The following is a 27,399-nucleotide window of genomic DNA, read 5'->3' as shown; positions in this document are numbered from 1 at the left end:
TCTCGCCAGTCCCAGCACCTCCAGTAGGGTTTTGTGTCGGTTGAGTCGCTCCGGCCATGTAGATGGCGATCTGGCGGCGGGTTCGGTCAAGGACTTCCGGATCCATGGCCAGCGATAAGCCTCCGAGACCGTCCCCGTGGAGGGACCGGATGGAATCTGAGTCGCACATGGATGATTCGTCGTCCGAGTTGATCGGGGTAATCTCCTGACTCGCCGGGTGCTCTGGCTCCTCCGATCCCTGCGTGAACCCCACAAAGACCGGGCGAGTTAAGTTTCGTGTTATAACTGGGCGGACGTACCTGGCCGGCTCGACGATGTCGGTGGAGATGTCCGGCTCAGGGACGGGTGATCCGATCATGCCGATGAAAACGTTGATCCTGCCGAAGGGGACCCTGTAGCCAGATTCAATCGAATTCGCTTCAGGTCCCCATTGCTGGTTGTCGATGTAGATTATCCCGCGGCGGCTCCGGGACATGAGCGCCATCGCGTAACTCCCAAACCCTGGTAGGGCTCCCTTCGAGAACTCAACTCCACCGTGCGTAGGCCCCACGGTGGGCGCCAACTGTCGTGCTTTTGTCACGGCAGATGTCCTCGTGAAAGGACTTAGTACTGGAGCCATCGCACCTTGGTGGCGACTCAAAGGGGTTAAGCGGGAGAAACACGGCGATTTACCCAGGTTCGGCCCCTCGAGAGGAGGTAATAGCCTACGTCCTGCTTTGTGTGTATCGATATGGATTCGATTACAAGGGAGGCGTAACTCGCCTAACCTAGCACTTGATGATTTCTAACCTGCCCTCTCCTCCTTAGGACTCGCCTTTATATATAGGTCGAGGCCTTAGGGTTTACAAGAGTCCCTTCCTTCCTACAACTCGTGACCATTGTGGTCTCTGAGTCGCCATTCCAAAGTCGGGAGATCCGCCAAGAGTCGTACTCGTTATATGTCTTTGATTCGGCCCAAATAAAACCCAACTCAATATTTTGCATGAATCGCTCACTGGATAACCCGACCCGGTAGGGTGGGTCATCCATGAGTCACATCCCCAACACCGATGATAGAGGGAGCGTGCGACGTTTGATCATATCAACCTTCGAAATACTTCCAACACGTATCGTCACCTCACCTTTAGCTAGTCTGCATTTATTCCGTAGCTTTCATTTTGTGTTACTAATCACTTAGCAACCGAACTGGTATCCAATACCCTCGCGCTACTAGGAGTACTAGTAAAGTACACATCAACATCATGTATATCAAATATACTTCTTTCGACTTTGCCAGCCTTCTTATCTACCAAGCATCTAGGGTAACTCCGCCTCAGTGACCGTTCCCCTCATAACAGAAGCACTTAGTCTCGGGTTTGAGTTTAATCTTGGGTCTCTTCATTAGTGCAGCAACTGTTTTGCCGTTTCACGAAGTATCCCTTCTAGCCCTTGCCTTTCTAGAAACTTAGTGGTTTTACTAACCATCAACTATTGATGCTCCTTCTTGATTTCTACTTTCGTAGTGTCAAACATCGTGAATCGCTCAAGGATCATTGTATCTATCCTTGATATGTTATAGTTCATCACGAAGCTCTCACAGCTTGGCGGCAGTAACTTTGGAGAACCATCACTATCTTATCTGGAAGATTAACTCCCACTTGATTCAAGCGATTGTCGTACTCAGACAATCTGAGCACACGCTCAACGATTGAGCTTTTCTCCTTTACTTCGTGGACAAAGAATCTTGTCGGAGGTCTCATACCTCTTAACAAGGGCACAAGCATGAAATCACAATTTCATCTCTTTAGAACATCTCTTATGTTCCGTGACGTTTCAAAACGTCTTCGACGCCTTGCTTCTAAGACATTAATTATTTTGCACTGAACTATCGCGTAGTCATCAGAAACGTGTATGTCGGATGTTCACAACATCCACAAACGACGCTCGAGGTGTAGCACACCGAGTGGTGCATTAAGGACATAAGCCTTCTGCGCAGCAACGAGGACAATCCTCAGTTTTACACACTTAGTCCACAAAGTTTGCTACTATCAACTTTCAACTAAATTTTCTTTAGGAACATATAAAAACAGTTGAGCTTATAGCGCAAGCTACATCGTAATTCGCAAAGACCATTAGACTATGTTCATTATAATTAGTTCAATTAATCATATTACTTAAGAACTCCCACTCAAAAAGTACATCTCTCTAGTCATTTGAGTGGTACATGATCCAAATCTACTATCTCAAGTCCGATCATCACGTGAGTCGAGAATAGTTTCAGTGGTAAACATCTCTATGCTAATCATATCAACTATATGATTCATTCTCGACCTTTCGGTCTCTTGTGTTCCGAGGCCATGTCTGCACATGCTAGGCTCGTCAAGTTTAACCCGAGTGTTCCGCGTGTGCAACTGTTTTGCACCCGTTGTATGTGAACGTTGAGTCTATCACACCCGATCATCACGTGGTGTCTCGAAACGATGAACTGTAGCAATGGTGCACAGTCGGGGAGACACAATTTCGTCTTGAAATTTTAGTGAGAGATCACCTCATAATGCTACCGTCGTTCTAAGAAAAATAAGGTGCATAAAAGGATTAACATCACATGCAATTCATAAGTGACATGATATGGCCATCATCAAGTGCTCCTTTGATCTCCATCACCAAAGCATCGGCATGATCTTCTTGTCACCGGTGCCACACCATGATCCCCATCATCATGATCTCCATCATCGTGCCGCCATCGAGGTTGTCGTGTAAGCTATGCTATTACTACTAAAGCTACGTCCTAGCAATATAGTAAACACATCTGTAAACACAAATGTTAGTTTAAAGACAACCCTATGGCTCCTGCCGGTTGTCATAGCATCGACGTGCAAGTCGATATTAACTATTACAACATGATCATCTCATACATCCAATATATCACATCACGTCGTTGCCCATATCACATCACAAGCATACCCTGCAAAAACAAGTTAGACGTCCTCTAATTGTTGTTGCATGTTTTACGTGGTTGCCATGGGTATCTAGTAGGATCGCATCTTACTTACGCAAACACCACAACGGAGATGTATGAATTGCTATTTAACCTCTCTCCAAGGACCTCATCGGTCAAATCTGATTCAACTAAAGTTGGAGAAACCGACACTCGCCAGTCATCTTTGAGCAACGGGGTTGCTCGTAGCGATGAAACCAGTCTCTCGTAAGCGTACGAGTAATGTCGGTCCGAGCCGCTTCGATCCAATAATACCGCGGAATCAAGAAAATACTAAGGATGGAAGCAAATCGCACATCACCGCCCAAAAAAACTTTTGTGTTCTACTCGAGATAACATCTACGCATGAACCTAGCTCATGATGCCACTCTTGGGGAACGTCGCATGGGAAACAAAAAATTTCCTACGCGCACGAAGACCTATCATGGTGATGTCCATCTACGAGAGGGGATTTCCGATCTACGTACCCTTGTAGATCGCACAGCAGGAAGCGTTAAGAAACGCGGTTGATGTAGTGGAACGTCCTCACGTTCCTCGATCCGCCCCACGAATCGTCCCACGAACCGTCCCGCGATCCATCCCACGATGCGCTCCGATCTAGTGCCGAACGGACGGCACCTCCGCGTTCAGCACACGTACAGCTCGACGATGATCTCGGCCTTCTTGATCCAGCAAGAGAGACGGAGAGGTAGATGAATTCCCCGGCAGTGTGACGGCGCTCCAGAGATTGGTGGTGATCTATCTCAGCAGGGCTCCGCCCGAGCTCCGTAGAAATACGATCTAGAGGAAAAACCGTGGAGGTATGTGGTCGGGCTGCCGTGGCAAAGTTGTCTCAAATCAGCCCTAATACCTCAGTATATATAGCAGGGAGTGGGAGGGACCTGCCTTGAGGCTCAAGAGAGCCCAAAGGGGTCGGCCGAACTAGGAGTGGAGGAGTCCACCTCCAATCCTAGTTCAACTAGGATTGGAAGGTGGAGTCCTTCCCTTCCTTCCCACTTCCCCTTTTTTTTCTTTGATTTTTCTTTTTCCTGCGCATAGGGCTTCTTGGGCTGTCCCACCAGCCCACTAAGGGCTGGTGCGGCACCCCCAAGGCCTATGGGCTTCCCCCGGGTGGGTTGCCCCTCCCGGTGAACATCCGGAACCCATTCGTCGCTCCCCGTACATTCCCGGTAATGTCGAAAACTTTCCGGTAATCAAATGAGGTCATCCTATATATCAATCTTTGTTTCCGGACCATTCTGGAAAACCTCGTGACGTCCGTCATCTCATCCGGGACTCCGAGCAACATTTGGTAACCAACCATATAACTCAAATACGCATAAAACATCGTCGATCCTTAAGTGTGCAGACCCTGCGGGTTCGAGAACTATGTACACATGACCCGAGAGACTCCTCGGTCAATATCCATTAGCGAGACCTGGATGCCCATATTGGATCCTACATATTCTCCGAAGATCTTATCGGTTGAACCTCAGTGTTAAGGATTCATATAATCCCGTATGTCATTCCCTTTGTCCTTCGATATATTACTTGCCCGAGATTCGATCGTCAGTATCCGCATACCTATTTCAATCTCGTTTACCGGCAAGTCTCTTTACTCGTTCCGTAATATAAGATCACGTGACATACACTAAGTCACATTTCTTCAAGGCTTGTGTGCGATGTTGTATTACCTAGTGGGCCCCAAGATACCTCTCCGTCACACGGAGTGACAAATCCCAGTCTTGATCCATACTAACTCAACGGACACCTTTGGAGATACCTGTAGAGCATCTTTATAGTCACCCAGTTACGTTGTGACGTTTGATACACACAAGGTATTCCTCTGGTGTCAGTGAGTTATATGATCTCATGGTCATAGGAACAAATACTTGACACGCACAAAACTATAGCAATAAAACGACACGATCAATATGCTACGTTCATAGTTTGGGTCTTGTCCATCACATGATTCTCCTAATGATGTGATCCCGTTATCAAGTAACAACACTTGCCTATGGTCAGGAAACCTTGACCATCTTTGATCAACGAGCTAGTCAACTAGAGGCTTACTAGGGACAGTGTTTTGTCTATGTATCCACACAAGTATTGTGTTTCCAATCAATACAATTATAGCATGGATAATAAACGATTATCATGAACAAAGAAATATAATAATAAATAATTTATTATTGCTTCTATGGCATATTTCCAACAGGTACTATAATGGAGGAAGAAGCTGAAGAAGAGGTACCAGATGAGCCTGCTGATGGTCTTGGTCAATGGAAGGCAAAGAATGGTGTATCTGACAAGGGATTTGAAAAGTTGCTGAAAATGTTAAAGAAGCTGGGTACCACACTGGAATTGCTGCAATGAAAGGCAAAGAATGGTGTATCTGACAAGGGATTTGAAAAGTTGCTGAAAATGCTAAAGTTGATGAGTAAATGACACTGACAGTCTTAGAACTTGCGATGCGGATGCGCTTAAGTCACACTACTTACAAACTGGAAAAATCTATCACGAAACTTGTGTTGCAGGTGCATTTAAGTCACATAGGCAAGCTGAACCCATCGGACGCCCGGTTTTCTCTGTTTTGCGGTCACACGCGCCTCTGTACTACATCATTTTCTTGCACAAAGACCCTTGGATCCTTAGCTAATGCTGCATGGCCCCCTCTCCTATGTTCTTTGTCTGTTCGTGTTCTTGGCGATGGGAGAGGAGACAGGCGGCGCTGCTGACGCATCGAGCTCGTCGGTGGCTAGTCAACCATCACCGACGATGGTGAATCCGACGTTGGAGTCCCTAGAGCAGAGAGACAGACGCAGTGCCGCGTGGGCAGCGGACCTCGTCTTGACAGAGCCGCGTGCAGTCCTGCTGACGGTGGTGGGTTGGTTGTGGTGGTTGAGGAGGATGCATGTAGTGGTTGGGTCAGCGTCGTCGGCTTGTAGGAGAAGGTAGGCGGCGGCAGGTGCGAATGGGATGTGGCTGACTTAGGCGTAAAGGTGTAGGTGGCCTCGTAGGGGACGATGAAGAGGACACGCGTGCTGCCATAGAGCGTGGCGACCATGGCAGGCGGGCGCGGGGTGGGGCACCAAGGCTCTGGTGTACTCGGGGAGATGGCGACGAGTGAGATTTATCCTCGTGGTTGGCGGTGACTAGCTCCACGACGAACAGGCGAAGCTGGACCGGCATTGCAACAAGGATGTGTCTGAGTACGTGGTGGTGCCGAAGGAGGTGTTCAATGTTGGGACAAACCCACCGGCGACGAGCGCCGAGAAGCCCTCTGACGACGAACGCCGGACGGAGGTAGAAGACGATGAACAAAACACATTTTCGGCGACGAACGCCCCGTCCGATAAATGGTCTGTATATTGGCCTCTATTCATCTCAACTCCCTCGACACAGATACATGGAGGTACACACGCACACACGTGGCACAACCCGGAAGAACTCTCGCATCGACCGGACACACATCACGGTCTCGATGGAGACTACATCTTCTAGGCCCATCACACTTGGCTCGGCACACCCCGTCGCTTGGCAACACACCGGAGCACGGCTACACACCTGCCCCTTGTACAAAACTGTACACACAGGGCTTTTATAGCCGGCTGCACAAACAATCCTGCAGCCACACACACCCCACTAACTCACGCACGCACGCACCAATTATCCGGCCACTGAGCCAACTAACTAAGCCATGCACACACAACCTGCTAGCTACATGCATGGTCATCCTCAGGACATGGGCAACCAACTGCTCCGGCCGCACGCATGACTCGGCTGGCTCCAACAGATCGCACACCTTCGTGCATTCAGCTCCTCCACGCAACGAATCATGAGCACGGACTCACGTCACGAGACACACGCATGCCACGACTCGACTTGGCGGCTCTCACGCCGGCCGCCGCCGTCTGCAGGCATGGCTTATTGCCAAAATTTGAACTATAAAAAAATTAGCAAGGAAAATGCAGGGGAGGATTTGGACGCGCGGCCACCACGGGATGCGGATGGAGTTGCCGCGCCATCGCTCCCACCCAATCTATCAAACGCGCCGACCAAATCCATCCGTCCATTTCGGAGACGAACGCAGGCGGATCCACGCTCCTCCTCCCGTCCCGCGCTCCCCGTCCACGGCCACTCGTTCCTCACCACCACCAGTCCACCGCCCACCGCTCACCGCTCACCGCCGGCGTACGAAATGCTGTCCGCGTCCCTGAAGCCGCCGCCCTCCCTCGCGCCGATCTCCCCGTCCTCCCGCGCCCCCGCGCCGGCCGCCGCTGCCTCCTTCCCTCCCCTCCTTCCCAGCCGCGGCCGCGTCCGCCTCTCGGCGGCCGCGTCCGAGGGCGCCACCGTCAGCCAGGAGGACGCCGCGTCCGTCTCCGCCGCGTTCGAGGAGGCGCGCCTGGCCCAGGTACGCACGCACGCACGCACGGCCGAGCCTCACCTGTTTGCTTGCTGCTTGCTGCCAGCCCACGCTTTCTCGGTGGCCGTTGCTGTGGTGCGCGGGAGCTGTTCGATGCAATGCCGGCTGGGGGTACCAGTCATCACATGACACTATTGAGACTGCCATGTTGCTTGCAGTTCGCGGCGGACTGGAAGGCTGTGCGCGCGGACAAGGACCAGGGGAAGGTCCTCACGCTGCCCGTGCTGCGCTCAAACACCGGCGGGCTCATCCTCAAGTACAACTCCATGCAGGGCTTCGTGCCCAACCCTCTCCTCAGCCCCGCGCATTGGTGTAAAGGTATTCGATTCCGTCACTAAATTTGTTATCTATTCAACTTCTTCGAGGTTATTCTAGTTCGAAACGGAAACAAATTAACAGCGGATTGCAGCTGATGTAATGTAACTTAATTTATGGTCTGTGTCTGTTTTGGTTTGCAGATCCTAAAAGGCCCATTCAAGATGTTACAAAGGACCTAGTAGGTTCCTCTGTTTCTGTCAAGGTAACTGGATTTTTTGTTCCTTTCATCATCCACTTTTTTTTTAACTGTACCCTTTCGGCAAGCTAATCCATTACACATTCCTTTTTTAGCTAGTAGCCACTATATTAACTAATTAAGTGGATGGTAGGCTCAATTTTTTTACCCTGTGTATTCTACATAGTAGGGAAAATTGCATGTTGGTTTCAGTTTGTAACAATTAGAATATGCTGCACAAAGTTGACCTTTCAATGTGACATGAACGATTGCCATGTTTTGGTTTTATTTACCCCATTTGGCACTGGAGGTGAACTATAGCACTACTAAGCCGGGCTTATAAATTCAAGGAATTGTCCTTTGATTTTCTGCTACTCTAGTAAACTGCATTCTGATAGTGGGTGGCATGGCCTTCTTAATCACTGCAAATTGCATATGATCAGACGTTTGTTAGTAGTTACACTGACAGTTTGGGACTTTGGGTCGTGCCTTAAAATATTACTTCGGTATTTCGACCCAATGAGCACCAGATTTCAGGGTTCAACTTGCTGTTGCTAATTGCTCTAGGTCGTTGAAGCGAATGAGGCAGAAAAAAAGCTTGTCTTCTCTGAGAAGGATGCCAGTTGGTCATTGTACTCTTCTCAAGTAAAGATTGGTGGTATCTATGATGGAATTGTTGGTTCAGTGTTCCACTATGGTGCATTTGTTCACCTGCAATTTCCTGATGGTACTTACTAGCAGCAGCCTTTCTCATTTCTGTTCTAAATATTTTATTTCACATAGAGTTTGACAGCAACTATGCTCAAACAGGAAATTATCATCTCACTGGTCTCGTACATATCTCTGAGGTCTCTTGGGATCTTGTCCAAGATGTCCAAGATTTTCTAACCGAAGGTGATACCGTCAAGGTCATAGTGGTGAATGTTGATGCGTAAGTGTATTACACTTGACCACTTTACTTTTTCATTGAAGTGTCTATCTGGTAGACCAGTTATTGAATTTATGGTGCAGAACACTTACTAGATTCGACCAACCAGATGAGTAGGTGTTTTTTCTTAGTAAAATCGCATGCATCCTAGTGCAATAGTTGGTTTATGGTAATAAACCTAATATATTGGGCACTGTCATTCAGTGATGCTAAAACTGATAAAAGAAAAATAAAGAAATGCACATCAGGAATATGGTCTTAATGTCATGGCAATTACAATGCACATAGTGTTTTAGAGTTAGATGAACAGAATTAAATAAATCCGTTTCAGGCATGCTTTCCTTTTGTTGCTTGCAAGGGGGATCAGAAAACACCGGGCATCTTATCTTGAATCAGAAAATCATGTTAAAAGATCTGACATAGTTGCGTTCCCTACACAAACAGGGAGAAATCAAGGATAGGTTTGTCAATCAGGCAATTGGAGGAAGATCCTCTGCTGGAGACATTGGACAAAATTATTCCTTTGGTCAGTTGCTGAATACACAGCATCTCATGATGTTTTCTTACTTATCAACTCCGTTCGTTTAGGAGTGAACTCGTGCAACTAATAATCCTGTTTTGTAGGAACCCGATCTATCACCTGATGCTGAGGCCGCGTCATCTCCTCCAGAAATTGAACTTCTTCCAGGACTAGACGGGATATGTAATGAACTTTTACAAGAGGACGGGTATGTGCTCTGTTTGAGTGTCTGTTATCCAGTTGTTTATTGTTCGTGTACCACTTTAAGAACAGTTTCCTTTTCTGCTTGACTATAGTACCATGGTATACTGTATGTATAGGTTCTGCCGTGATCTTGTGTGTTAATATATTGTATTTTCTTCACAGTATAACAGATGTGCGGTTCGGGCGGCAGGCGTTGGAGAAACGTGTGGTTTCGCAAGATCTAGAGCTCTGGCTTTCTAGTGTACGTATCGTCCACTAATTTTATTACTCATCAAAGTTGCCACGTGACGAATATGGTGATGTATTGGGTCTCTCGTTTTGCAGGTTCCAGCTAAGGACAACCAGTACAAGCTTCTTGCTCGAGCTGGGAGACAGGTAGGCTTTCTTATTTGATATATAGTACTAACATTATTTTCTTTCGGTAGGCAGTACTATTGTACTACTGGACTGCAAGTATGTGGATAGGTTTTCGGTCCCTGGTCAACAGAACAAATGCTACATCTCATAGAGCAACATAATCTATGTTTCGAGAACTGCCATTGGTCACAAGTGATCTTTTGACATGTCCTGCGAGTCGTAAACACTGCCATCTGTTGGGAGTGAGCAGCAGTAGGGCTCTTTTTATACAGCTGTACATGCGTGAAGCCATGGAATGAGAAGCCAATGTTTACAGCTTTGCCGAAACCATGCCACACAGCTGCATACCCAACCTGTTTTACATTGCTTGATATGGCTGCAATGCGCAAGCTGCCAAAACAAGGGCGAGCACCTCTGGAGTTGAGAAACTATATCACGAAATAGGCTTTCGCCCCGCTTTATAGATAAAGCAAAGTTGAGAAACTATATATTGCCCATATATCACACGCAGAAACACCTTTTCTTTCTCGCTTTCGAACTTTGTGCCAAGTGATAGATGATCTTTTTCCAACTTGGCATGTATGCAGGTCCAGGAAGTGTACCTGACGACGAGCCTAGACCAGGAGGGGGTGAAGAAGGCGGTGCAAAGAGTACTAGGACGCGTTCCCTGAGCCCGCCTGCCAGCCCGCCTGTAGCTCATCGGAATTCGGAAGAATGAGGTATATCAATCATCCCCGGACTGTGCCCTACCCTAACTAAGCGACCACAATGTACATACTTTAGTTGGAAGAAGAAAAAAAAACGCCAGTTTACGGACCGGCTTTGTGCCTAGGCTCAGTTGTACATTTTTTCACCACTGGAATATATAGCACGTCGATCGGCAATCATTTGGTTGGTGCCTGAGATGGCACGCGTGTAAAAAGAAGTGAACCCTCAAGTTCCCATGTAAGTATATGTGAATATAAATACTTATGCTAATGGCGCGCGGCAGAAACAACAGCTCTGTGTTTACTAAACTATCTAGGGATTGCTCCTGGTACGCCATGACCTGAATCTTGATAATCAAGCAGTTGCATCTGCCAAAACAGTCAAAGTGGGTGGCAATTACATGTAGTCTACAATCAATCCCGGTTAGCAACGTGCACCATGGCACATCAAATGATTATGCGAGATGCCAATTAGCTTATTAAAGCCGGCCGGCTACGGCTGGGCCAGTGAAGAAGTGACATGAGATGATGCAGACGTACGGATAGCGGAGTGGATTGGATTGGACCGGGCCGATATGATCTAGGTTCATTTCACCATCTAGGTTCCGTTCAGTCGACGTAGTACGTCGCCCATCAAACAAGGCGCCCCCCGTCCCGCCAAATTTAAAATGCCTCTTACAACTCCGGCCAATCGCTGGCCGCCGTGCGTGTGCGCGTGCGTGCACCACCCGGGCGCCGACGTGCTCACATCGATCGGTCGTCGCTTCCGATGGCCAGCCAACAAGAAGAGCCCATAGCTTGAGTTAATTTGATGATGATCGCGAGGACCGCCGCATCGACAAGAACAACACCACCAAGACCTCCCTTGCTCTCCGCTATATCTACCCTCGCACGCCGCGGCGGGCAAAGCTCCCCACCTGATCGATCCACCCACCATCCCTTCTCTACCAAACCACCAGCAACCATGTCTCGCCGTGGCGGCGGAAGCTGCGCGGCGTCGGCGTCGCTGGCACGGTACATCCCGAGGGCCCTGCGGGGACGGAAGAAGCAGCAGCAGCACGGCCAGGCGTACCTCATGGGGGGACGGCGGCGGGCGCCGGACGGGTACGCGGCGTCGGTCGAGCTCAGCGCCAGCAGCGGCAGCACGTGGCCGGCGGACTCCGTGGTGCGGGTGGTGCTCTGGAGCGGCATCGTCGAGGTGTACGCCGGCGTGGTGCTCGCCTGCGCCGTCGTCGGCAACCACCCGCCGGGCCTCTGCCTCGCGCACCCGGACGTCTTCCGCAACCCGCACGGCGCCACCGTACGGCCGCTCGAGCCGCTGTTTCCCGGCCAGAAGGTGCTGCTGCTGCCCGAGACCACCGTGCGGAAGCTCCAGCGCGACATACCCGAGGGCTCCGTCGGGGCCAACCCCGACCACGACGACGGCCGCGACGAGGAGGAGGCGGCGGCGTCGTCCAGTGACGACGCTGACATGTCCTCGTCGTCGTGGTCCGGGGAGGAGCGCGAGGCGACGCCGGAGAGATGCTGCGCGAGGGACTACTTCGTCAACCAGGAGTGGTGGGCAGAGTGGCAGTTCAAGAGGATGGTGGCCCGCGGGCTCGCCGTCAAGAACGAGGGCGCCGCCGGGCCGGCGAAGAATGACAAGAAGAGGCGGAGGAAGACGAAGCAGACGGACGGCACGCCGGATGCCGCGGCCGGCACGGGGTGCAAGAACTCCGGCAGGATATCCCAGGCGCAGAAGTGGACGAGGTCCTGGGAGCCCAGCCTGCCGTCCGTGGACGAGGACGAGGAGGACGCGACGTCGACCCCTTCATCGGAGGCGGCGGCGAGGACCGACCACGAGTCGGCATGAGCTCATCGATCGATCTTGTCCATATGGTCGAACGTGCACATAATGGTGTTCCGGGCAGCTTAAGCTGCATGCACAGCGTGTATCCTGGTATATAACCATGGATTTGTGTCCATATACCAGGAGAGATTTAGGGCAAGTTCCTTCCTTGTAAATTAATTACTCGTGGTTGTAGATGCATATAAAACTGTAAACTGGTAACATGTCGTGGAATTTGTAAATCGCCGGTTTGCTTTGGTGGTTGTTTTCTTGTATAAATTTTCAAATTTATCTTATTTTTTAGACAAAAAATAGGCAGGAGGGCTACCTGGCTCCATTATACTCCCTTTTGTACCGAAATATATGTCGTACAGAGGGACTATAAATGAACCTAAATAGTAACGTTCACATATGTGACTTCTCTATACTTCGTCCACATGCCTTAATCTTCATTTGTTTTGGTTTAAATGAATCTTGACGATTTCTAAGGAAATTGAAGTGGCACGTAGGTGTAGTATGATGTGTGGGGGTTAGAGCGCTCGCCCACACAACACGCAGCGCATGGTTGACAGTTGCGTCGTTTAGGTGAACCAGTCCTTGTTCACACGGACACCATTCAGTCCACGTCGTGTGGACGAATTGCTCTTCGCCCACATGAGTTCGTATGGTGATAGATGTCAATTACCGTTGTGCATATGTGTCAACTAATTAATCATACATAGCAACTTTGATTGATCATACATCACAACGTGTATGGTCAATAAGCCACGGCCGACGCGTCAGTGTGCCTGTGTGCGTGCGTTGGACGCGTCGGGTGCAGTCTGGCCATGTCGGGTTCATTGTGAGGTGCGTGTGTGTTGTGTTTAGGCGCGCATGTGTGTGTGCATGCGGCACCGTAGTAGGGAAACGCTGTTGGGTGACCTGGTCCGGGCGAGCAGTGACGATCAGGGCTGGCTCGACACAAGCCGTACAAGAGTGCGTGCGTGATGGCCGCGGGCAAAGTGGGCCAGATCATGCGCGCGGCACATGTAGGCGCGTCGATCGTGTCCAGCGCTGGCATGGGTATAAAGCCCGTGTGAGGCATGGTGTGGTCTCGAGTGTGCGATTGCGTTGTTGCGTCGGAAACCACTGTGTCCATTGTCGATTCCGTCCTCCCTCTCTTCTTCCTCGAGTTCGGGCCAGGGAGTGCCAAAGGAAATGCGCAGCATGAGCAAGAGCAGTGAGAAGGACCCAAACAATTGGTACCAGAGCTAGGTGTAGGGGGTGATCGTCGGCAATGTCTCTCGTGCCGTACGTCGGCAGATCGGGTGGGTTGCTACCCGTGCAATGCCCGGTGCTCATCAATGAGAATTACACCGTGTGGGCAATCAAGGTCGACGCGAACCTCGCACGCGGCTGGGCTTTGGAAGGCAGTGGTTCTGGCGGAGGACGTACTTCCTCGGGGCACTCTTCAAGGAGATTCTTCTGCAGGTCTCGTCGAAGAAGACGACAGCGGAGCTATGGGCCAGCTTAAAGACGAGGTTCGTCAGTGTGGTTGGCCACTCTCCACGGAGAATTTGAGCGGCTGCGCATGGCGGAAGCCGAAACGCTCGATGCATTCAGCGACAAGATCGGTGGTATGGCGGCATGCTATGCGGGGCTCAGGTCGACGCTAGACAACGCCGCGATGGTGAAGAAGCTTCTCGACTCCGTGCCGGACCGTTTGTACGCGACGGTGGCCGGAATCGAGCAATTATACGTTCTGGGCACCATGGCATTCGAGGAAGCGCTCGGGCGGTTCAAGACCTTTGAGGAGAGGATGAGGCGGCGCGCAGGGCTGTCGGCGAGCGGGCGGACGAGCAGCTGATGCTCACGGCAGATCAGTGGGCGGCAGCTTCCATGATGACGACGACGCGAGCAGCACGGCGTGGGGCTGCCGTGGAAACGCGGGCGCTGCTTCAATTGCGGGCAGCGCGACCATTTTGGATGGTAGTGCCCGAAGCCGCGTCAGGTGGATGCGGCCGAACATGCGCTCGTCGACGACGTCGGGTCGGCGCTCCTATAGGTCGTTGCTTAGGGGGTGAATGTTGGCGGAATAAGCCACGACAGACGCGTCAGTGTGCGTGTGTGTGTGTGCGCTGGGCGCGTCGGATGCGGTCCGCCCATGTCGGGTCCATGGCGGGGTGCATGTGTGCGTGTTGTGTTTGGGCGCATGTGTGTGTGCGCACGTGACGCGCCGTAGTATGGATAAGCCATTGGGCGACCTGGTCCGGGCAAGCGTGGTGATCGGGACGGGCTCGATGCGGGACGTACGCAAGTGTGCGCGTGGTGGCCGCGGGCAGAGCGAGCCAGATCAAGTCCGAACTGATGAAGGGAGGCGGGCAATATATCTCGACACTTCCCCTTATGTTTAGGTTATTTTCGTCCATAGATGTGAGATCAATGTAGGCCGTAAAATCATTTATTTTTAAAACTGCATTGGGAGGGTTTTGAATTTAAGACCCGTTAGCTTTGATATCATATTAGATTCATACTTCATTCAACTCATCCAAAAGGCTGAACTGATGAAGAAAGAGGGACAACATATTTCAATGCTGGCCTGGGTATAAAACCCGTGTGGGGGTCGACGTAATGGGGGTGTTGTTGTCTCGAGTGTGTATCTGAGAAAGAAAAAGACGTCGTCGTTGCCACGGGCGTTGTTACGCCGGAAACCACCATGTCTATTGCCGTCTCTTCCTCACTCTTTTCTTTCTCGAATTGGGACCGGGGAGTGCCAGAAGGAAGGCGCAGCGTGGGCGAGAGCAGTAAGAAGGACCCAACACACTGCATGCATACATTTTAGTAGGAAATATGACCATAGATTCACAGAGAGTCACAGTTCTCCCGTCCCGTGCGATCTTGAGGACGAAAACGTCGTTTATTACGCTACGTAGGGCTGCATCAGCCTAGAGGATACGTACGTGCGTGTATGTAAAAACAGGAAACTAAACAGACATTGCGATCTGCGATTTGCGAATGCCCCGAGCGGCGGTGCGCGCAGCCAAATTATTCAGCGATCGATGTGGATCGGCGCGGTAAACTGGATCAGGAGTCTGACCATGTGACGGGCACCTCGCCGACGTTGGTGTCGAGCCCGAGCGCCTCCCACACGGCCCTGGAGGTGTCCACGATGTTGTTCTTGCAGCCGTGCTTGGAGTCACACTCGTCCACCACCGTGGCCAGCACGCTTTTCCCGTTGTCCGCTCTGGTGATGCGGATCGCCCTGAAGCACCGGATGCCGCCCTGGTACCACTCCGTGGACAGCGCCGCCAACATGTCGTTGTCGCTGTGGTACTTGCCGTCGCACTCCGCCGGCGGGCCGCCGTCCTCGCCGCGCTCGAACCCGTTGACTGACATCACCGCCGGCATGCCATAGACCTTAGACGCCGACGAAGAGCGGGCGACGGTGCCGGTTGACGCCTGCAGTAGGACCACGACCACGAGCACGCCCAGGGCTGCAAGTTTGGCGTACGCCATTGCTTAGCCTAAGTAAGCTCCTGCTTCGGCTGCTATAATCGCATGCGCTAGACTTGCTTGCGTGGGGTGCTTATGACGTTTGATTAGAGCGGTTTATATAGACAACTATCTCTGTCGTACTATTTCTTCTTGTTTCGGAACTGCGTCACTGCTTATTCGGTTATTCCTTTTCTTTCGGCAAACACGATACCCTCGATTGGTGTGCTCGATATATGGGACTAATTAACAGCTTGTTTTTGGGGACAATTTTGCTTGTGTACAAACGATGCGTTTGGATTTGATGGTGTCTCTAAGTGTTACAGCGGTAATACCGAGCGAGCGGCAACTGAGCAGGTCGCCCCTGGCGGAGTTGAGAGCGATCGATTCTATTACCACATGTAAAACAAAACAGTGTCAAGCTAGCCAACTCATTTACGCATCTGAAATTTACTCCTCGAATCAGCATCAATACTACTCTCTTCGTTAAGAAATACTCAATAAGATGTTCAAAATGTTTTGAATTAGATATATATACACGTGTTTTAGTGCGTTTATTCACTCATTCTAGTCTATGTGTAGTTTGAAATATCTTTATATTGGTGAATGCGAGGGCGTAGTATGCAACGTAGTACTATTGTAATCAACTAGCAGGGAGAGGCTCGGCGTGAGAGCCCGTGTGAACTGGTTCCTCTGGGAATTGTTTCTTTGTTTAGCTCTTGAAATTCTGTTGCGCATTTTGTACATCATGTCTTTGTGACAACGTGAGAAACGATAATGCACTGGTCGTATTTTGCCGAACAAAAGAGAGCAAAACTACAGGTTTAGATAAACAACCACAGATCGAATGCACATTCATACAGAAGCGTGAGCAGTCATCCTATACAGTTTTAGTCAAGTATATATATCTCGAGTCACACACACATTCCTTGTTTCTGCAAAGAATGAGAAGCAAGCTCCCCCGCCGCCGCTGGCTGATCTCCCGCCTCCGGTCACCTCCTTCACAACATCGACTAGATCTGAAACCCTCCTCGCGCTCTTCACATCCCGGCCTTCTATTAGGTTAATCGAGTTTAGTCGGGACAAAAGATTATGCCATGACATAAGTTGGGGGCCAATCATATCTTGCCTAAATGAAATATTCGACGGGGATGAACTGAGCACTTGCGCAATAATATTGTTTTTATCACGAGCAATGTTATATAAGTCTACATATTGTTCTCTCAGACTGGCGTTGCCTAGCCAGATGTCTTCCTAGAAATGAATTTCCGACCAGTCCTTTATCGTGAAAGACCTAAAGCAAAAAAGATGTTTCTTTATCGCCAGTTTGTTCTATCAATCCTCGAGCCCTATCATCTTGGTCACTCTGCTGCTTAGCTTGGAATTGTAGAAATGCAACAAGTTAAACTGTCCAATGGAGCCTGGCCACCCTGTATTGCCTGTCGCAACCTTGACAAGCCGGCGGAGGGACATAATGACATTACCGAGCTTGGTCCACCCTCTTCTCCACAAGAAATTACATGTCCAGGTCGACCCAAAAGTACTGAACACTGACGCCATAAGCAGCAGGAACGCACCAACCAACAAGATTTAAGTGTTGGCAACATCGACTCTGCTGTAACCATTTTTATTGCCACTTAAGTGAAATAGTAGGGATGCACCAACAGTGGCCAGGGGCGAAACCAGACGGAACAAGTAACCATACCAAGTGAGGATCACCGCTGCCTTGGTATAGATAACATCATACGCACATCAGGGTCAATATCAACTCCATCTCCACCACCCTGAGAGTAGTTTTCCATCCTAAACAAAGACACATAAGAATCAGCCATAGCGCCGTTGCAAAGGGGGAGCATGTCTTGAGCATACACGAGGAGCTCTTCTTCATCGCGGCCTTTTGCCCTTGGCCCTCAATTCCTCATGAGGAAGCTTATCGTAGTAAGTACAGAGAGCGTGCATCTCCAACAGCCGCGTTAAACAGGCGCCGTGTCGAAAATTAGGCTATTTTAGCACGCGCACAACCCGACTGATGGCTCCAGCGGGCGCGCAATAACCGTGCGCGCCATAAAGAGTTGGGCGCACGGTCGGATTCGCTATCTCGCACGGTGTATTTGCGGCGCCCGCTTCCGCGCGCGCCACACTCGAGCGCTCGCGCCGCAGTCTCTACTCTCCGCCTCCTAAGCCCCGCGCACGCTGCATTTTTTGCGCATTGCTGGAGCGGCGCGCGCGCTGCATTTTAACGCGGCTGTTAGAGCCAGCGCTGGCGGCCGCGCTAAACCAACCGAAGCGCGCGCGACAAATAAGTTTTTTACGCGCGACGCGAAGCGCGGCTGTTGGAGATGCTCTTAGAGCGCTATAAAAGGTGGGCTTTATTAGTTTATATAGTAGTACTGCTAATTATTGCCTCAACCTGCCAAACCATGTCTTACCTCTTGTTTCTTCCCCAATGATTTTATAAGCAACGATGATATACTCCCTACTTACTAAATATAAGACATTTTAGAGATTTAACTACGAACTAAATATGGATGTATGTTGTCATATTTTAGGATGTAGATTCATTTATTTTGCTCCGTATCTAGTGTCGGTGTCAAAACCTTGGATCGATGGGTCGTAGGAAGAAGGGGGAGACAACGGTTTACCCAGGTTCGGGCTCTCTTGATGGAGGTAAACCCTACGTCCTGTTCTTGTTTATATTGATGATGAAGTATCGAGTACAGAGTTGATCTACCTCAAGATCATTTGTTGTGGTTTAAACCCTCATGATATAGACGTTATGTCCAATGAATACGATAGTCTGTCCTTGGTTTATATAATGCACCGTAGGCCTAGGATAACAAGAATCCTAGTCGGCTACGTCGGCGTAGAGGAGACCTTGCCTTGATCGTCAAGTCTCGTGGAATCTTCCTCGTCTACGTCTTCGGCTGCCCCCATATAGCCCAGGAGTCCGGCCCATAGAGACAGGCCGGCGGCCCGAGGACCCCTTAGTCCATGACTCCCTCAGTAGCCCCCGAACTGGAGGTCAATGTTGCAGTCCTGATCCTCAACAGCTTCACGCGTACAAAGTCTTCGGCCTGCGGGGCGAGTTCTTCTTCCCAGTTATGTTCGGACAACACCAGTTCAGCCGCCGATGACTTCCCGATTTTCGAGCATGGATCTTGAAGTTGGGGATGCTCCTCGGTTCTTCCGAACTGTTCTTCATCTTCGGTCGTCTGTCTTGAATATTGGTTCAACAAATCTTCCCATCACTGATCTTGAGGATCCCCGGGGTGAATCTGAAGAGTTCACACATCGGGCGTCCGAGGAGCCCCATAAGTTATCTGTCTTTATTAATGCCTTGTAATTGTTCACGCCACACCTCAGGTTTGAAATGTTTCCCATGCGGCGGTATCCTCTTGTGTCCGAGCTCCAACGACGGACTGAATTCGAGGTGTCTTTTTGTAGACAAGCTCCAATGTTGGTCGGCTTCCGATGTGTCATAGATTACCTCGGTCTCTGAAAATTTGAAGGAACTCAGTTGAACTCAATGCCGGAAATGCTCTCTATGGAGCCAGCCACTTGCATCCAAGCTTTATGCCGGACTTCTACCACCTCGACCGTGGGCTGATTTTGATAAATGCAATTCAATTACTGTCGAGACATATAGCCAGTAGCCCTAAAGGTGCGTGTTGATCTAAAACCTGAAATGAACCTAAAGGAAAAAAATAAAACCGTTAATCCCAGTAGCCCATGAAACTTAGGCCGATTCACGAAATCGTCATGAGGATCAATTCCTTGCTCGGCAACATCATCCTTTAGGAAAAAAACATAGTGTGGAGTAGCCCCCGAGAGCCAGGTTGGGTGCGGCCGACCAACATGAGATCGAATCTCCTCGGAAACCATATTGCACTTGTTGTGTACGTTTTAATAACGCTGAGGTGCATATTGGCAGAAAAGATGCTGAACTGCGGGCCGAAAAAGATTTTTCGGTTGGTGTAATTTATTCTATGACAAGCTGTATAACCAGTAGCCTTCAAGACTTGGGTTGGGCAATATGGCCGACCCTATCTTCTCGGGAACTATTTCATCCTTTAAGTGTGTTTTGACAAGACTAAGGTGAAGCTCGACAGGGAAGATGCCGAACTAAGGATCGGAAAAGATTGTTCGGGCAGAACCACCATACAAAACACCTCGAACAAGATGATGTCCTGCCTCTTGAAAGAAAAACATAAAAGTACATTAATGGTGTCTAAAGCACAGAAAACCAAAAAACTTTAGCAAAAACATTTCAACTAAATCAAGTTTCTCGATGCTAATTCGAAAATTGGTCTTAAAATTAATATGTGCTTTGGTCGTGCTTTAACATGATACATCCGATCTCTCAGACTTCAAGCGGGTCAACGTTTGGCTTCAACCTCCATATCTCGAGAGGGAGTGTTTCTCCGAGGCCTGTTTAGCGAACTAAACTCAAGCGGCTTTAGAGAGAAACTAGGCTACCCGGCTATTGACCAAACACTCGTGTCAGAAAAAGGAGTAGTAGAAAAAAACTTTGCAACGACCAAGAAGAAAACTTTATTATAAAACGGCTCATATAAATTCTTAAGAGCCCCCAAGTAACATGGGTAAAGGAAGTGTTTCTAACAAACAACCCTTTTAACAAGCTACGTTTTTAACAAACAACTTATTTGCTTAACACAAATGTAATGGTTGGTTAAACCACACAGAAATTAGAAATTGAAAAAAGTTAAGCATGAAAACGACTTAGTTGGTTAATGTGCTCGATGTTGATGACGAGGGCCGAGCTAGTGGAGGGTCGAGGTCACAGCCCCCAAGCTGGTCGCGAGGTAGCCGACGAAGAGCTCGGCATGATGAAGTGACAACACAACATTTCGGGAGGGCCAAGACGCAACCCCACGTCTAGCCGAGGAGACAGAGTAGTTCAGCAGTGTGACGGTGAAGCCCCCACGTTAGTCGACCATGTCGACGACGTCGACGCGCCGAGGTGACTATCTAACACGGTCGGAGATGATCACATGTGCGCATAAAATAATGCAAACCAAAAGTAATATCAAATATTAATAAATATTCATCTACTTAATTAACTTAAGTGAATTAAATAATTAGAAAAAATAAGGCTCAGGGCACCGTGCTCGAGCGAAGAGCTCGGTTGGATGAAGTTGCGATGCCGCATGGCAGATGTGGCGAGGCGAAGCCCTCAATCCAGCCGAGATGACGAAGTTGGTCGATCGGTGACGACAAAGTCCATGAAGTAGGTTGATGAAGAGCTGGCGAAGCCCCCGGTCTAGCCGAGGTGACGGAGTAGTCCGCTAAGGTGGCGCTGGAGCCCCCATGCTAGCCGACGTGTTGAAGCAGGTCGGCGTGTTGAACGTTGGCTTGAAGAAGCGACGACGCGGTGATGCCAACGGAGGTTGGAATTTGTGACGCGATCAATGCTGGCTTGATGAAGTAACGGCGCGCGCGACCCATGCAACCCATGGGCGACGAGATTCTCCGGAGATTATCCGGTCCTTGCGATGCCGAACACTTGGTCGGATCGCTGAGGTGTTGATATGATGAGGTTGACCTCGGCTCGACGAAGCGATGATCTGCTCGGTGAAGGTTGGCAGCCGTGGAGCAACGTTGTCGGGTTGATTTGACACCGACGTAATGGTGAAGATTGCCTTGAAAAAGGCTTATAATTTATGGACATGTATTTTAAAACAACACATAATACCTTTAAAAAGTTTCCTTCAAAAAGATGTCCAAAACCCTATTCATGAAAAAAAATGAACTCGGGTCGAATTCGTTTTCACGAAGAAAACATATCCAAAATTTGTTGTACTTATCAGATGTTTCCAAAAGTGTGAACGATCGGATTGGGCTGAAATTTTGAAGGGTGATCGATATAGAAATTACGTAGCCGATGAACAGTGGGATTATCCAACGGATGTCCGAACTGGATACATGACCCTTCGCCCTAAACTCATCCAGATTCCCGTCCAGATTCGACAAGGCTCTGGTATACTGCAGATCGTCGAATATTCCTCCATTGGAACGCGATGAAATGTCATAGGGTTATTGGACACTCAATTCCACACAATTCCACTGAATCAATCGTCAAAGCGACGCTCGAGGAAGTGCAGACGAATAACACAAATTCGCTGTCTAGAAAAAGTTGTAATCTGCAGACGAGCTATCAATCCTTCAGCGATCACACAGCGGAATTTTCAATGAAAGCATCAATGTCAGCGTCAAAACCGGCGGATCTCAGGTAGGGGGTCCCGAACTGCGGACCTTGGATCAATGGATTGTAGGAAGAAGGGGAAGACAGCGGTTTACCCAGATTCGGGCCCTCTTGATGGAGGTAAAACCATACGTCCTGCTCTTCTTTATATTAATGATAGAGTATCAGAGTATAGAGTTGATCTACCTCGAGCCTCACCTCGATTTATATAATGCACCGTAGGCTTAGGATAACAAGAGTCCTAGTCGGCTACGTCGGTGTACAGGAGTCCTTACCTTGATCGCCAAGTCTTGTGAAATCTTCTTCATCTATGTCATCGGCTGCCTGATGTAGCCCAGGAGTCTGGTCCATAGAGATAGACCGGCGATCCGAGGATTCCTTAGTCCATGACTTCCTTATCTAGTCTATAGTAAAATTTCTAAAAAGTATTATATTTAAAAACGGAGTGAGTAAGAAACAATTGCAAAGTGTTGGACGGCAGATTATATTAACGATATGCAGGTTGGCCTCTTTTCTTACCATTATGAGAGCAACTCTAACAGACACCGCATCCATCCCGACCCGTAAAATAACCGCCAAAATGCGGGTACGGACCGGAAAGCCTGCCCGACCAGCCCTCGCATCCCATCCTGGCCAGCAAAAATTTTTAGGGGGCGCGGCAAATTCCCGACCTCAACCTGGGAAAACGCGGGTTTCCCCCTCGCGGCTGCGGTGCCCTGCATCAGAGAGAAGCAGTTGGCGGGAGGGACATTTCAGCCCGCGCTATTTTCCCCCTCCTTCCGCCGCCACCCCGCCCTTGCTTCCGCCCGCCCGCCGCCGGCGATTCCGGCCATATCTGCAGGCGAGCCGCTGCACCGCCCCTCCGGATCCGGCGAGAAGAGCCGCCCCCCGCCGCCGCCGGGGATCGACCACCGTCGAGCGCACCCCCTCGTCGCCGCCCGGGATCACCTGCCACCGGTTAGTCCCTTTTTGTGATTTTTGCAAGCTGTGTGAGAAGTTGGAGTTGACCCTGTGCGAGAAGTTCTTACTCTTCGATTCGTCCGATTCGGACGGCTTGGATGTTGAGACCATGCTTGCGAACTTTCGACAACAAACATTAGTGGTGATGCTCCTTCTTGCAACTACATTATCAATGGGCATGAATACACAAAGAGGTACTATCTTGTAGATGGTATATACCCTCCATGGTGCACATTTGTCAAGAGCATCAAAGAACCCAAAACAAAAAAAAACAATGTGAATTTGCAAAGGTGCGAGAGGCAACTCACAAAGACATTGAAAGAGCATTCGGTGTTTTGCAATCTAGGTTTGCCATTGTCCGTGGTCATGCTCGTTTTTGGGATAAGAAAACCTTGAAGAACATCATGACATGATGTGTTATCCTGCATAATATGATTCTTGAAGATGAGAGAGGATTGAATTTAGAATTCTTTTACGACAATGTAGGTAGCCATATCAAACCAACTAGAGACCCAAACCGCATTAGAGCTTTTCTTCAGACATACAAGGAGATTGAAAATGCAGACACCCACTTTCAACTTCAGAAAGATCTCATTGAACACCATTGGCAAAGGGCTGGACAGTGACTTATTTTTGTATTCATTTGTATTTGTATTCATGACAAGTTTTGTATTGCACTATTTAAGTTTGCTACGGTTATTTGAATAATTATTTGTAATGCGGATGATTATTGTATTATGTTTGATTCAAATAATTCAGTTTGTTTTCGATTGTTGAATTATGTTGTATTTGATACTTGCGGGCTGATGATATATGGGATGCAGCGACGTAAAGAGCTGACCCCGCAAAGCCAACCCGTAAAAAAGTATATTTCACGAATATACTTTTTTACGGATCCGTTTGGGGGGTCTGCATCTGTGTCAGCCCGGGCCAGCCTGCAAAAGCTGTTTTGCGCAAATTACAAACGCGTTTTGCGGGCCGGCGGGATGCGGGGTGTGCTAGAGTTGCTCTGAGTGAGTGGATCTACTTCGTTCCATCATTGAAACAAAAATCCCAGTGTTACATAGGTACTCATAAGTAACAAGGCTAGAAGCACCATCACCAGGCTTAGCTTGATTAGCTCCACGAGCTCTACCTGCATCAACGCCAGCGCATTTTAAATCAGCTTGGACGCACAATCTTTCAGAGCCGCCTTATCTTCCATTTTCCTGCAGTCCTGCCAAGAGCAGAAGAAATGAGTACAAGTACATACCATAGTTATCTTTCAGAGGAGTCCCAGCACGTGCCTATCAAACATAACTTTGTTTCTAGCTACACCGCAGCCTAAAACAGCAAGGCCAGCTGCATCATGATGCTCCTGTTATGTGACTTCTACATGATGGCTAAATAGGATTTCTTCTGAAAGGAGGATTGCCTCCGACCTCTACATAGTAAGAATGCATGCAACCATTTTATTTAAACAAATGAGTTTAAAACAAAGTGCAAAGTTCGGCTGAAGCTCCAAGGTTCGAAATAAAACGGAAATTACATGCCACATTTAGCCATATCAAAATAGACTACGATGACTAAACACCTAGCCTGTTAGTTTATCATCATCCATATCGGTTGAAGATAGTCTGCGCTGCTGTCTTCGACCGGTTGCACCCAGTAACCAAACGCTCCCCGAACTCCGCACGCGTGAGTAACGACCACATACGAATCCAAGCAGTTGCTCTGTATGTATGTTCTGCAAGAAATTGGTAAAGTTTTTTCTGTTAAAAATCATATCATTCCTACTATTTCATAACCCCATAGGATTGCACATTCTTCTATCCGAATGTGCTTAGTTGTGTTAACTTCCACTCCATTCAGTCACGTCCCGAATAACGTGTTCATACTCAATGAAGGGTATATATATTGAAGGCTATATGAATAGTACGTCATAAAAGTCTAGCCAATGAACATTCGATAAAGAGGTGTTTGATAGGTTTGTTGTTGTCACAGAAACAACATCTAGGAGTACCCACCCATCTTCGCTTAAGCAAGTTATCCTTCGTGAGTATTACTCCTTTATGAACAAATCACATAAAAATCATAATCTTTAATGGTACTTTAATTTTCTAAATGTGTGGAGAGGTAGAAATTGGTCCGGTATATAAGGTGTGCATGCATTAATTTTACCAAAAAACTACTACTTGTATTTAATTTCCAATTAATAGTATCTGGTCGGTCAGAGAGTTGAACTTTCATCGACCTACGTACCAAATGGAGCCACGCATTCCATCATTCTCCTACCAGAGACCTCCTAAATTGAATATTAGGAGGTGTCGTTTGCATAATTGTAGCAACATAAGCCTCCTTATGTTGCACAATGTTATATAATATCGGATACTGTGTAGCTAGAGGTATCTCTCCTAACCACGTGTCTTTCCAAAATCTGATCGTGTTACTATTATCAACGTGAAACTTCACTCTATGAAAAAAGGCTTTTTTGTCTTCATTAAGCCTTTCCAGAATGATGAATCCGACTATTTCACTGTAACTTGAGCCAGAGTCTTGGTTTGTAGGTAGGATGACTTACAAGAAACAGTCTGCTTAAGCAGTCTACAGTTGTACACGAGGAAACATCTTATATTTATTTACAGAGGAGTACTTAAGGGTGTGTTAGATAGGGTGCATGACCTCAAAAGTTCTCTCCTCGATCAACTTTTGAGTATTTGGTAGCATGCACGGGGCATGCACGAGCTCAGCCTAAATACCCTTGTAGTGTGCACGAAGAGAAAATATCCCAGCAACTCTTCGCTGGTCAGCATGCACGAGGGAAGCGAGTGAATACATTTTTATAATGTTCAGAATTTTTTAAAAATTAAACTTACAAAAAAATTATAATACCAAAAAATATTTCTATTTTTCATTTTTTGCAGATTTTATTTTTTTCAAAAAAATTTCAAATTTCAAGATATTTCAAAAAAAATCAGAATTTCAAAAATTGTTTTATTTTGAAAATGAATCAGAATTTCGAATTTAAAATTTTAAAATGTTTGATTTTAAGAAAATTGATTTTTTAAAAATGTTTATATTTTCTTTTTTTTTCTTCTACATTTATAAAAATATCAAACTTTCTAATTTTTTTAACCTTCAGAATTTCTGAAAATGTTTATTTTTTAAGTGCTATTTTTTGAATGTTTCATTAAATTGTTTGCATTTTTGAATTTTTTTCACCTATTTTGAAAATACTAGTTGCTACTGTACCGACAGACATGTCTAAACAGATGCAAGCTGCCAAACAAAGTCTTAGCGTAGCATGTCTCAGCATATACACTGCTACCAATCAACATCAAATGCATGTACTCAATATATCTACACTTAGCATGTACTTCCTCCGTCACGGTTTAGAAGGCGTGATTGAAAATTCTCTGGAACCTAGGTGCTTATTGATTGGTTGTGAGATGGGTTGAAAAATAGCATTCATACTACGCATGCATATAGAAATAATACAACGAAGTACTACTTAGCTGCTATGAGTAAATGTAACGCGCCTTAAACCTTGTTCATCGTGGAAATGCACGTAAATTTAACCGTGTCTTCTAAACCGTGACGAAGGGAGTATGAAAGATAAATTGAGAATGCTATCAAACACACCCTAAATAGTAGTGCTACTACAACCAAATCATGACACCCCTTGGAACACAATGTAATAATTGGTGATTATAATAAACATCAAAATTGAATAGGGATATTAAAAAATAAACAACTGCTAGTAGTACCCATCTGGCCACGGTAGGTATGGTACTACTGCAAGCCAAGTCAAATTCCAAACTCAAATATGCATGTACACACGAACCGAGTATTATCTCACTCGTGGCAGACATGATTGGATAGCAAATAACTACCGTAGGCCTCGTCATGGCCATACTCTAAAGATAAAAGACCATAGCGAGTCTACTTTGTTAATGATGTCCAGTACGGACTGAAAGGGAATTATTCAAACAAAAATATATATAGAAAATGACTGCCCATGGCCCAACTAGACGACTTGACCAACTTAAGTCTTCTCGTTAGTATTGTCTTTCTTTTGCACTCAGTTCTTTATCGTACCCTTTTGTTAGAGAAAGGAGTTTCCCCCCATTTCCATGAACAGAAATCAAGTTCGCTACATGTTTACTCACCAACAGAAAGCAAACCTTCATTTAATTAAAGAAATTTGCAACACATAACGAAACAACCAAAACCAGCAACTGTGACTAAGACTGGTTGTAATGAAAGTATCGTAGATAGTATCATACATGCCAACTAGGCAGTTTTAATGAGTTGGCACAAAGGCTCAGCTAAGAGCAGCCCTCCTAT

At 47.8% G+C, this 27,399-nt stretch overlaps 3 protein-coding genes across 3 annotated transcripts; 2 read left to right on the top strand and 1 right to left on the bottom strand.

Moving 5' to 3' along the window:
- Positions 1-6,839: 6,839 nt before the first annotated feature.
- On the top strand, positions 6,840-10,862 carry LOC123395064 (30S ribosomal protein S1 homolog B). The gene is made up of 10 exons (XM_045089992.1): positions 6,840-7,370; positions 7,541-7,700; positions 7,841-7,902; positions 8,443-8,602; positions 8,686-8,806; positions 9,248-9,329; positions 9,428-9,531; positions 9,690-9,768; positions 9,852-9,902; positions 10,472-10,862. The coding sequence occupies exons 1-10, from the start codon at positions 6,879-6,881 to the stop codon at positions 10,553-10,555; spliced, it is 1,395 nt and encodes a 464-aa protein (XP_044945927.1). The 5' UTR covers positions 6,840-6,878; the 3' UTR covers positions 10,556-10,862.
- A 656-nt stretch (positions 10,863-11,518) lies between these two features.
- LOC123395066 lies at positions 11,519-12,832 on the top strand. Its single transcript, XM_045089994.1, has one exon. It carries the CDS (start codon positions 11,556-11,558, stop codon positions 12,441-12,443), a length of 888 nt encoding a protein of 295 aa, XP_044945929.1. The 5' UTR covers positions 11,519-11,555; the 3' UTR covers positions 12,444-12,832.
- A 2,650-nt stretch (positions 12,833-15,482) lies between these two features.
- LOC123397400 (putative ripening-related protein 6) lies at positions 15,483-15,914 on the bottom strand. The gene has a single exon (XM_045091955.1). The coding sequence runs from the start codon at positions 15,912-15,914 to the stop codon at positions 15,483-15,485; it is 432 nt and encodes a 143-aa protein (XP_044947890.1).
- Between the last annotated feature and the right edge of the window lie 11,485 nt (positions 15,915-27,399).

This window comes from Hordeum vulgare, chromosome 5H (assembly GCF_904849725.1).
Source record: "Hordeum vulgare subsp. vulgare chromosome 5H, MorexV3_pseudomolecules_assembly, whole genome shotgun sequence".
NCBI classification, from domain to species: domain Eukaryota; kingdom Viridiplantae; phylum Streptophyta; class Magnoliopsida; order Poales; family Poaceae; genus Hordeum; species Hordeum vulgare.
This window is presented reverse-complemented; position numbering and strand designations above follow the sequence as displayed.

What these genes read in the sequence shown, in the direction of transcription:
- LOC123395064 (XM_045089992.1), top strand. Translation starts at nt 6,879, where the DNA reads ATGGCTTATTGCCAAAATTTGAACTATAAAAAAATTAGCAAGGAAAAT. An exon ending in CCCCGCGCATTGGTGTAAAG is followed by an intron (nt 7,701 to 7,840) that starts GTATTCGATTCC and finishes TTTGGTTTGCAG; the next exon opens with ATCCTAAAAGGCCCATTCAA. An exon ending in TAGAGCTCTGGCTTTCTAGT is followed by an intron (nt 9,769 to 9,851) that starts GTACGTATCGTC and finishes CTCGTTTTGCAG; the next exon opens with GTTCCAGCTAAGGACAACCA.
- LOC123395066 (XM_045089994.1), top strand. Translation starts at nt 11,556, where the DNA reads ATGTCTCGCCGTGGCGGCGGAAGCTGCGCGGCGTCGGCGTCGCTGGCA.
- LOC123397400 (XM_045091955.1), bottom strand. Translation starts at nt 15,914, where the DNA reads ATGGCGTACGCCAAACTTGCAGCCCTGGGCGTGCTCGTGGTCGTGGTC.